Source organism: Mobula birostris, chromosome 5 (genome assembly GCF_030028105.1).
Source record: "Mobula birostris isolate sMobBir1 chromosome 5, sMobBir1.hap1, whole genome shotgun sequence".
NCBI lineage: Eukaryota > Metazoa > Chordata > Chondrichthyes > Myliobatiformes > Myliobatidae > Mobula > Mobula birostris.
In genome coordinates, this window is record NC_092374.1 from 180,512,570 (window position 1) to 180,524,754 (window position 12,185).

General features: G+C 43.6%; 1 protein-coding gene across 1 annotated transcript in view; it reads left to right on the forward strand.

Moving 5' to 3' along the window:
* The window catches only part of LOC140197385 (complement C3-like), a 67,336-nt gene that overhangs the window by 19,111 nt on the left and 36,040 nt on the right, over nt 1-12,185 (forward strand). The window contains exon 6 of the mRNA XM_072257343.1: nt 3,340-3,422. Coding sequence (XP_072113444.1) covers nt 3,340-3,422 — 83 coding nt within the window. The remainder of the gene's footprint in view (nt 1-3,339; nt 3,423-12,185) is intronic.

Below are 12,185 nucleotides of genomic sequence, written 5' to 3' on the forward strand. Positions count from 1 at the left end.
TACTAATCCCACCCTCACCCATTTTGTCTTCCTCAATTCCTCACCTTGAATTCAGCCCCCCACCACCAAAATAACTTCTAACACACACCTACTCACTAATGGCCAATTAAACCACTGACATGCAGTCTCTGTGATGTGAGGGTATCCTGGGGGGAACACCACAGGGCACAGAGAGGGCATGCAAACTCCACATATAGGCAGGGTCAGAGTTCAGCCTCGACCCGCTACAGCACTGTAGTCACTTTCTAAGCCCCTGACTAATTATCTGGAGACTCCAGCACAGATCTTACTGTGGCAACTGGGAAATTTAAATAAAAGTGAATTAAAAAGCTGGGGCTCAATATTCAAACCCCACCACAATCACCACTTTTTGAACATTTGGTGCTGTAATGTGCCTTCGGTGCAGGTAGTGGAGAAGGTTACATTGATATTACTGAAGCCAGTATGAAGACTTCAAAGTTCAATGCAGATTTATTGCCAAAGTGCATCTTTGTCACCGTAAAGAACCCTGAGACCCACTTTTTTGCGGGCATACTTAATAAATCCAATATCTATAATAGAATGAAAGACCAGGATGGACAATTAGCGTGAAAAAGACAACAAACTGTGCAAATACAAAAAAGAAAGAAAAAAAGAGATGATAATAATAATAATAATAGGACATAAATAAATAATAAATATTAAGAAGATGAGATGATGAGTCCTTGAAAGTGAGCCCATTGGTTGTGGGAATAGTTCAGCTACAGGGCGAGTGAAGTTGCATGAAGTTATCCCCTCTAGTTTAGGATCCTGATAGTTGAGGGGTAATAACTCTTCCTGAACTCAGTGGTGTGAGTCCTGAGGCTTCCGTGCCTGCTTCCTGATGGCAGCAGCGAGAAGAGAGCATGGCCTGGGATTTGGAATTAGAATTGAAATTGGTTTATCATTGTCATATGAACTGAGGTACAGTGAAAAGCTTGTCTTGCATGCTGAATGTACAGGCCAATTCACTACACCGTGCATTGAGGTGGAACAAGGTATAACAATAACAATGCAGAGTTAATGCAGAGAAAGCACAGTGCAAGTAGACAATAAGGTGCATATCACAATGAGGTAGATTGTGAGGTCAGGAGTCCATGTTGTCTTATTATTGAACCATTCAGTAGTATTTAACATTGTAGTAAAAGCTGTCCTTGAGCCTGGTAGTATGTGCTTTCAGGCTTTTGCATCTTCTGCCTGATGGAAGAAGGTAGATGAGAGGACATATGCAGTGGATGCGATCTTTGACAATGCTGACCGCTTTACTGAGGCAGCAGGAGGAAGAGGAGGTACATAGGACTGTGATAGATCAGCTGGTTGGGTGGTGTCACAACAACAACCTTGTACTCAACATCACGAAGACCATTGATTATCAGCTTCAGGAAGGAGACGACCACACTGGTCCCCATCAAGGGATCAGCAATGGAAAGGCTGACGTTCCAAGTTCCTGTGCGTCAACATCTCTAAAGACCTCTACTGGGCCTAACATATTAATGCAATTACAAAGAAGGCATGATTGCAGCTATATTTAATTAGGAGAGGAAGAAGACTTGATAAGTCACCGAAGACTCTCACAAATTTCTTCAGATGTACCGTGGAGAGCATTCAGCTGATGGCATCACCGTCTGGTATGGAGGGGCCACTGCACAGGATCAGAAAAAGCTGCAGAAAGTTGCAAACTCATCCAGCTTCACCATGGTCACCAGCCTTCCCACCATTGAGGATATCTTCAGAAGGCGCGGCCTCAAAAAGGCATCGTCCGTCATCACCTAGGACATTCTCTCCTCTCATTGCTACCATCAAGGAGGAGATATAGAAGCTGGAAGGCAAACATTCAAAGTTTTGGGAGCAGTTTTTTCCCTCTCTGCCCTTCAAATTTCTGAATGGACACTATCTTACACTGTTTTACCTTTTTTTGCTTTCCTCTTGCACTATTAATTAATTTAATAGTTATATATATTTCTGATTGTAACATACATTTTTTCTTCTATTATTGTGTATTACAATGTACATAATTCTAAAGAGTAGACAGAGTCAGTGGAGGGGGTGTGGGGGATGTGCTGAGCCATGACCAAAAGTCTGTGCTGTTTCTTATCCTTTTGCTGAGCAGTTGCCTTACCAATCAGCGATACACACGGGCAGTTTGTTTTTTTATGATGTGTCAATAAAGAAATTGAGATAAAAGTTTGAGATATTACCTTGTAACTACCAGGCTGTAGAGTAAGGCTCTATCTGGCCCACCGCCCTCAGGCTTGCTTTCTGTGTGACTCCAGTCCAAATGCTGACCCTAACTATCCTTGGGCTAGCCTGGTTGACTGGGAGTGGGAAACGTGACCAGAAAATACTGGAAACACTCGGCAGGCCAGGCAGCATCTGTGAAGAGAGAGAGGAACAGTTCGCGTTTCAAATCCCGGACTTTTTCAGTGCTGCAAGACACTTTCTGTGGTTGCCTGTGAAATACTTTGGGATGTCCTGATGCCTTGTACCAATGTGACCCTTCTTTTCTTGTAACATCCACCAGCAGTACAAACCAAAGGCAGACGGAGGGGCAGGAAGTCTTCTGAGCATCTCCTCTGTTCCCCAAAACTACCTGGAGTGTTGGAGACTAAGAGGTGACCTTATAGAGGCATATGAAATCATGAGGGACATAGAAATGGTGAATGTACTCAGTCCATTTTCCTCAGGGAAGGAAACCAAAAACTAGAAGGCAGAGGCTAAAGGTGAGAGGGGTAAGATTTCAAAGGGACCAGAGAGATGGTCCATATATGGATGAAGTTCCCAGAGGAATTGGGTTGAAGCAGGTACAATAGCAACACTTAAAAGCTATTTGGATAAGTGAATGGCTTGGAAAGGATTTGGCCCAATGTAGGTAAATGAGACTGACTTCAGTTGGAACCTTGGTCAGCAGGTAAGAGTTGGGCCAAAGGATCTGTTTCCTTGCTGTACCTCTCTATGAGACTATCATCAGATGCAGCAAAGTTACATCCATAGGAAATTTGTTTTCATCCATATGTTCTCCTTTATAACAGATGGTACTTCTGATCTCTTCTCCCTCTCTCACAGAGAGAGGCTCCAGGTGTGAGCTCTCACCAAAGCGGTATAAAGCAATGGTGCTAGTGACGGGGTTAGTTATTTGGTATCAGAGTTAAATGTGAAAGAACCACTAACGAACACTCTACATTTTAGGAATGATCAAAGGATCAAGCTATTTCCAAGTTACAAGAAAGATCAAAGAGTAGTGTAGGTGTAGTAATACCTTGGGATATTAATTTATAAAATCAAGTCGACTTGCATTATAATTGGATCTCATTCTGTTTAAAGGGTTGGAGACTTTGAAATTCAGGCTGTTTCCAAAGAATATGCGGAATACAATGGTCACAGGAAGTTCCGGGTTAACGCTGCAGGTGAGTCCAGCTTCAAAGTTGTTATTCCTACCGACCTGTGGTCCATTTGAGGGAATAGCTTCACCCAGAGAGTGTTGGGAGTTGGAACACCCTTCCTTACAGGGTGTTGGAGGCAACTCTGAAAAATATCTGAATGAGCCCGTCATCGCCAGGGTATTGACCAAGTGCTGGCAACTAGGATTAGTCTAGATGGGTGCTTGATGTTTGGCCTGAACCTGGTAGGCCGAAATGTCTGTTTTTGTGTTGTACGACTTTGTAACTGAACAGAGAGGAATCACCAGTTCTGAGAACTCTAAGGTTCTGGTTTGTATTTCCTGATGACTTTGAATGTATTTAAGACCCCAGTAGATCAGTAAATAAAGGATAGTACACAAACAAAATGCTGAAGGAAGTCAGCAGATTAGACAGCCCCTGTGGGGGGAAACAAACAATTGGTATTTTGTACTGAAACTTTTTATCAGGACTGAAAAGAAAGAAGGCAGAAACGAGAATAGGAAGATGAGGGAAACAGGATATTCTGCAGCTGCTGAAAATCTTGTGCAACAGACACAAAATTGATTCCAAAGATTCAAGGTACATTTATTATCAAAGTACGTATACAGGAGGGAACACTGAGATTTGTCCTCCCGTAGGCAGCCAAAGCAAAGAACAACCATTCAACCTGCTCCTGAAAACACCAGTGAGAAAAAGGAACAATTTGTGCAAATGGCAGAGAGAGAGTGAAAAACACACAGAATAGCAAATATCAAACCAGGATTCGAGTCATGTTCCGTTTAGTTCAGTTCGGTGCCAATGCAGGTCGCAGGGCCATTCTTCGCCAACCCGTCCTCCCCCAGACTGCATCGATCAAACTGCTCAGGAGCAGCAGAAAAAAAAAGCAACCAGGATCCTGGAACATATGTGACATGAACCTCAAAGTGCCCCAAAAGAGTCCACAGATTTGCTGATCAATCCTGGTGACATGGAACCCAAGGCTCCTGCACATTCCGCCGACAGCGGCTAGTGAGAGAGAACGTAAGACCAGTCAAACGCAGGCAGATAGCGTTGAGCCCACACCAGTCCTCAGTGGCTTCAACCTCACTCGATGCCTCAATTGGAGAGAGAGGCAATGGAGTTGATCATAGGCTTGTGTCCTGTCTCCAGGGTTCCAGACCCACAGGCCTCAAACTCCGCACTAAACCTCGCCAAAGCCCAGATCACTCAATCGGCCCCAAATCTCAACATCAAGTTGTAAACCACGGGTTCCAATCACAGGCAGCTTAGTTGTAGAATCAAATTTGTAAGAGGCAAAAGTAAAAGAAGCAGTTTTGTGAACTGTTAGCAGGAAAAAGGATCTAGTTCTTTCCTGGCATATATGATGAATAAACTCCTCTCGGGCTTCCAGCCGGTACAAGTATCATTGTAACGAACATTTTGATAATAAACTCTGCCACCTTCATCAGGGACGATGCCTGGTGGTATTTATATCCCCAACGTCTGTCCGTCCTGATTGGTTAGTCCTCATCCAATCGGGATTCCACTGTCCCACCTTGTTTACAATCAAATTCCAGTTCTTAGAGCGGGACCTTGTTAACAGGCTGTTGCCGTTGGTCACGCTGTTCGCTGGCACCATTCTCCCTGTTCTACTGGAGGAACTCAGGATTTCAGGGAATCTGATGTGTGCTCAAGATTTCCTGCATCGGCAGAATTTTTTGCGTCTGTATAAACAAAAGGTGAATGGAAGCGACAGAGCGGATAAAGAAATGATAGATAAGATGTTGCTGGACATGAAGGTGTGAGGGAAGAGAGGCTGGATGGACTGGGACTGTATTCCCTGGAGCAAGGTAGTTTGTGAGGGGGGGTGATCTGACAGAGACTTATAAAATCATGAGGGGCAGAGGTAAGGGGCTGGTCACAGTCTTTATCCAAAACTAGGAGAAGTTAAACACTAGAAAATATTACAGCAGTTAGGGAAAATATTACAGCAGTGCTCAGGCAGGACAGATTAGAGGGCTTGTCTACTGAGTCCTTGTGGGTGGAGCTGAGAAACAGGAAAGGTATGGCCACATTAGTGGGATTGTATTACAGACCACCCAATAGTCAAAGAGAATTGAAAGTGCAAATCTGCAGAGAGATAGCAGGCAACTGCAGGAAACATAAAGTTGTGGCGGTAGGGGCTTTTAATTTTCCATATATTGATTGGGTCTCCCATACTGTTAGGGGTCTAGATGGTTTAGAGTTTGTAAAATGTGTTCAAGAAAGTTTTCTAAATCAATATATAGAGGGACCAACTAGAGGGGATGCAATATTGGATCTCCTGTTAGGAAACGAGTTAGGACAAGTGACAGAAGTCTGTGTAGGGGAGCACTTTGGTTCCAGTGATCATAACACCATTAGTTTCAACTTGATCACGGACAAGGATAGATCTGGTCCTAGGGTTGAGGTTCTGAACTGGAAGAAGGCCAAATTCGAAGAAATGAGAAAGGATCTAAAAAGCGTGGATTGGGACAGGTTGTTCTCTGGCATGGATCGGTAGGTGGGAAGCCTTCAAAGGAGAAATTTTGAGAGTGCAGAGCTTGTATGTTCCTGTCAGGATTAAAGGCAAGGTGAATAGGAATAAGGAACCTTGGTTCTCAAGGGATATTGCAACTCTGATAAAGAAGAGGAGGGAGTTGTATGACATGTATAGGAAGCAGGGAGTAAATAAGGTGCTTGAGGAGTATAAGAAGTGCAAGAAAATACTTAAGAAAGAAATCAGGAGGGCTAAAAGAAGACATGAGGTTGCCTTGGCAGTCAAAGTGAAGGATAATCCAAAGAGCTTTTACAAGTATATTAAGAGCAAAAGGTTTGTAAGGGATACAATTGGTCCTCTTGAAGATCAGAGTGGTCGGCTATGTGCGGAACCAAAGGAAATGGAGGAGATCTTAAATAGGTTTTTTGCATCTGTGTTTACTAAGGAAACTGGCATGAAGTCTATGGAATTAAGGGAAACAAGTAGTGAGATCATGGAAACTGTACAGATTGAAAAGGAGGAGGTCCTTGCTGTCTTGGGGAAAATTAAAGTGGATAAATCCCCGGGACCTGACAGGGTGTTCCCTCGGACCTTGAAGGAGACTAGTGTTGAAATTGCAGGGGCCCTGGCTGAAATATTTAAAATGTCACTGTCTACAGGTGAGGTGCCAGAGGATTGGAGAGTGGCTCATGTTGTTCTGTTGTTTAAAAAAGGATTGAAAAGTAATCCGGGAAATCATAGGCCAGTAAGTTTAACGCCGGTAGTAGGTAAGTTATTGGAGGGAGTACTAAGAGACAGAATCTACAAGCATTTGGATAGACTGGGACTTTTTAGGGAGAGTCAACATGGCTTTGTGTGTGGTAGGTCATGTTTGACCAACCTATTGGAGTTTTTCGAGGAGGTTACCAGGAAAGTGGATGAAGAGAAGGCAGTGGATATTGTCTACATGGACTTCAGTAAGGCCTTTGACAAGGTCCCGCATGGGAGGTTAGTTAGGAAAATTCAGTCGCTAGGTATACATGGAGAGGTGGTAAATTGGATTAGACATTGGCTCGATGGAAGAAGCCAGAGAGTGGTGGTAGAGAATTGCTTCTCTGAGTGGAGGCCTGTGACTAGTGGTGTGCCACAGGGATCAGTGCTGGGTCCATTGTTATTTGTCATCTATATCAATGATCTGGATGATAATGTGGTAAATTGGATCAGCATGTTTGCTGATGATACAAAGATTGAAGGTGAGGAAGGTTTTCAGAACCTGCAGAGGGACTTGGACCAGCTGGAAAAATGAGCTAAAAAATGGCAGATGGAGTTTAATACTGACAAGTGTGAAGTATTGCACGTTGGAAGGACAAACCAACGTAGAACATACAGGGTTAATGATAAGGCACTGAAGAGTGCAGTGGAACAGAGGGATCTGGGAATACAGATACAAAATTCCCTAAAAGTGGCGTCACAGGTAGATAGGGTCGTAGAGAGAGCTTTTGGTACATTGGCCTTTATTAATCAAAGTATTGAGTATAAGAGCTGGAATGTTATGATGAGGTTGTATAAGGCATTGGTGAGGCCGAATCTGGAGTATTGTGTTCAGTTTTGGTCACCAAATTACAGGAAGGATATAAATAAGGTTGAAAGAGTGCAGAGAAGGTTTACAAGGATGTTGCCGGGACTTGAGAAACTCAGTTACAGAGAAAGGTTGAATAGGTTGGGACTTTATTCCCTGGAGCGTAGAAGAATGAGGGGAGATTTGATAGAGGTATATAAAATTATGATGGGTATAGATAGAATGAATGCAAGCAGGCTTTTTCCACTGAGGCAAGGGGAGAAAAAAACCAAAGGATATGGGTTAAGGATGAGGGGGGAAAAGTTTAAAGGGAACATTAGTGGGGGCTTCTTCACACAGAGAGTGGTGGGAGTATGGAATGAGCTGCCAGACGAGGTGGTACATGTGGGTTCTTTTTTAACATTTAAGAATAAATTGGACAGATACATGGATGGGAGGTGTATGGAGGGATATGGTCCGTGTGCAGGTCAGTGGGACTAGGCAGAAAATGGTTCGGCACAGCCAAGAAGGGCCAAAAGGCCTGTTTCTGTGCTGTAGTTTCTATGGTTTCTAGAGCGTAAAGGTTTCAGGTGAAAGGGGAAGGCTTTAAAAGGAATCTGAGGGGCACGATTATCACAAGGAGGGTGGTGGGTATGTGAGATAAGCTGCCACAGGAAGTGGGGGAGATAGGTACAATTACAATACTTTACAAAAGCATCATTTGCACAGGCACCCAAGAGATTCTGCCGATGCTGGAAATCCAGAGAAACACACACAAATTTGTTGAAGGAACTCAAGCAGGTCGGGCTGCACCCATGGAAATGAATAAACAGTCGACACACAGGAGAGGAGAGTGGATTGTCACCATGGGGAGGTGATAGGCAGGTGAGGAGAAGAGGAGAGGTTAGAGGGAAACCAGAGTGGGAAATGGAAGAAGTGGGAAGGGGGAAAGGGTGGAATTATTGGAAGTTTGAAAAATCAATGTTCATGCCATCAGGTTGGAAGCTACCCAGACGGAATACAAGGTGTTGCTGCTCCAGCCTGAGAGTGGCCTCATTGTGGCAATAGAGGAGGCTGTGGACCGACATTTTGGGTTGATAGTGGGTGTTTGGAATTAAAATGGTTGGCCACTGGGAAATCCTGCTTCTTGTGAACGGAGCGAAGGTACCCAACAGAGAGGGCCCCCCAATTTACATTGGGGTCTTACCAATGTAGAGGAGGCCACATCAGGAAAACTGAATACGGTAAACGACCAAAACAGATTCAGAGGTGAAGCGCTTCCCCACCTGGAGGGACTGCCTGGGGCCCTGAATGGAGGTGAGGGAGGACGTGTAGGGGCAGGTGCAGCACTTCTTCAGCTTGCAGGGGTAAGTGCCAGGAGGGTGATCAGTGGGGAGGGACAAATGGATGGGAATCACTGAGAGAGTGATCCCTGCAGAAAGCGGAGAGCGGGGCAGAGGTAAAAATGTGTTTGGTGGCAGGATTCCTTTGGAGGCAGTGCACGTTTCAGAGAATGATGTGTTGGATGTGGAGGTTCATGGGTTGGTAAGGACAAGAGGAAGTCCTTCACCGTTAAGGCGGTGGGAAGACACGTTGAGAGCGGATGACTGGGAAAAGTGTGAGGGCAGCAGCAATGGTGAAGGAAGGAAAACCTGTTCTTTGAAGAAGCAGAGAATCTCTGATGTACTGGGAATGTTCTTTGAAGAAGCAGAACACTTTTGATGTTCTGGCAAGCTTCTTTGAAGCAGGAGGACATCTCCAACGTTGAAGAAACATTCTTTGAAGAAAGAGGACATCTTTAATGTTTCAGAAAGATTCCTTGAAGAAGGAGGGTCATCTCTTGGCAGGCTGTGGATTTGCTTAGAGAGCGTGGAGACAGGCACAAGGGTTCTTGCCTCATACCAGCTCCACAGCTGCGTTACAGAGGACTCTCCGATCTATGAGCTGTTCCAACAGACACACATTGAGGCAGATATCAAGTGCTACTTGAAATGTCAACTGTGTGAATTACACACTTTGCTCTGACAGCAATTGACACACAGTAAATCAAGCTGATTTGCCTTCTTCTGCAGCTGGCTCAGTCAGAGAATCATCGTGGATAGAGATAGGGAACTGCAAGGGTTAACAGACCCTGATGGGAGTTGTATACAGACTCCAAACAGTGGTAAGGACGTGATCTACATATTAGTCATAGTCATACTTTATTGATCCCGAGGGAAATTGGGTTTCAGTACAGTTGTAACAACCAAGAATATAAATATAGCAATATAAAACCATAAATAATTAAATAACAATATGTAAATTATGCCAGATGGAAATAAGTCCAGGACCAGCCTATTGGCTCAGGGTGTCTGACCCTCCAAGGGAGGAGTTGTAAAGTTTGATGGCCACAGGCAGGAATAACTTCCTATGACACTCTGTGTTGCATCTCGGTGGAATGAGTCTCCGGCTGAATGTACTCCTGTGCCCAACCAGTACATTATTACAATGGGAGATAGAAAATGCATGCCAAAAGGACAATGCCACAACAGTCATGGAAGACTTTGATATAGAGTCAGGTTGGAAAAACCATGTTGGTACTGGATTCCAGGAGGGAGGATTTCTAAAAAAGCCTATGAAATGGCTTTTTAGAGCAGGTCGTGTTTTAGTCCACTAGAGGATCAGCTATTCTGGATTGGGAGTTGTGCAATGAAGCTGAATTGATTAGAGAGCTTAAGGTAAAAGAATCATTAGAAGCAAGTGATCATAATATGATCAAATTCACCTTGAAATCTGTGAAGAAGCTGAAGTCAGGTGTATCAATATTGCAGTGGAGTAAAAGGAATTACAGAGGCATGAGCGTTGATTGGAAAAAGAACACTGGCAGGGATGACAGCGGAGCAGCAGTGGCTGGAATTTCTGGAAGTAATTCAGAAGGTACAGGATATACTGTATACATCCCAAAGAGGAAAAAGTACTCGGACAGCAAGATGACACAACCATGGCTAATAAGAGAAGTCAAAGTCAACAAAAAAAGCCAAAGAGAGGGCATATAATAGGGTGAAAAATAGTGGGAAGTTAGAAGATTGGGAAGCTTTTAAATACCAACTAAAAAGGTCATTAAGAAGGTAGAGATGAAATACAAAAGTAAGCAAGTCAATAATGCTAAAGAGAATGCCAAAAGTTTCTTTGAATACATAAAGTGAATATTGAACCACTGGAAAACGTTGCTGGGGAGTTAGTAATGGGGAACAGCAAAATGGAGGATGAACTGAATAAGTATTTAGTGTCATTCTCCAGTGTAGAACACACCAGCAGCATGGTGGAAGTTCCAGCTGTTGGAAGTCATGATGTATCTGAAGGTAGATAGGCCACCCTGGTGTACATTCCAGGGTTCTGGAAGAGGTGGCTGAAGAGATTGTGGCAGCATTAATAATGATCTTCCAAGAATCACTAGATTCTGCAATGGCTCTGGAAGACTGTAAAATTGCAAATGTCACATCACTCTTCAAGAAGAGAGAGAGGCAGAAGGAAAGGAAATTTAGGTCAGTTAGTCTGAACTCAATGGTTGGGAAGATTTTGGATTTGATTATTAAAGATGATGTCTCAGGTTACTTGGAGGCTGTAGTCAGCATGATTTCCTCAAGGGAAAATTTTATCTGACAAATCTGTTGGAACTGTTTGAAGAAATAACAATCAGTATAGGCAAAAGAAACTCAGTGGGTGTTGTGTGCTTGGATTTTCTGAAGGCATTTGACAAGGTGCCACACATGAGGCTGCTTAAGAAGTTATAAGCCCACTGGCATGGATAAAGGTAGTGGCTGATTGGCCGGAGGCAAAGAGTGTGAATAAAGGGAGCTTGTTGGTGGCCAGTGGTGTTCCACAGAGGTCTGTGTTCGAACTCATTCTTTTTATGTTATACATCAATAATTTGGATGATGAAATTGATGGCTTTGTTGCAAAATTTGCAGACAATATGAAGATAGGAGGAGGGGCAGGTAGTTGTGAGGAAGTAGAGACGCTACAGAAGGACCTAGACAGATTAGAAGAATGGGCAGGGGAATGGCAGTTGGAACACAGTATCAGGAATTGTATGGTCATATACCTTGGAGGAAGAAATGAAAGGGTTGACTTGTTTCTAAATGGAGAGAAAATACAAAAATCTGAGTCGCGAAGAGACTTGGGAGTTCTTGTACAGGATTCCCTTAAGGTTAATTTGCTAGTTGAGTCTGTGGTGAGGAAGGCAAATGTGATATTAGCATTCATTTCAAGAGGACTAGAATATAAAATCAATGATGTAATGTTGAGACTTTATAAAGCACTGGTGGGGTCTTGCTTGCAGTGCTGTGAGCAGTTATTTTAGAAAGGATGTGTTGAAACTGGAGAGGGTTCAATGAAGGTTCACAAAAATGATTCTAGGATTGAATGGCTTGTAATATGAAGGGTGACTTAACTGAAACCTTTGGAATAGTGAATAGTCTTGATAGAGTGGATGTGAAGAGGATGTTTCCTATGGTGGGAGAGTCTAAGATCCAAGGACACAGCCTCAAAATAGATGGGCGTCCTTTTAGAACAGAGATGAGGAGGAACCTCTTTGGCAAGAGAGTGGCGAATCTGTGGAATTCTCTGCCACAGGCAGCTGTGGAGGCCAAGTTTTTATGTATATTTAAGGCAGAGGGATAGATTCTTGATTGGTCAAGGCAGAGACTGGGACGGAGAGGAAAACTGGATCAGCCATGATGAAGTGGCAGAGTAG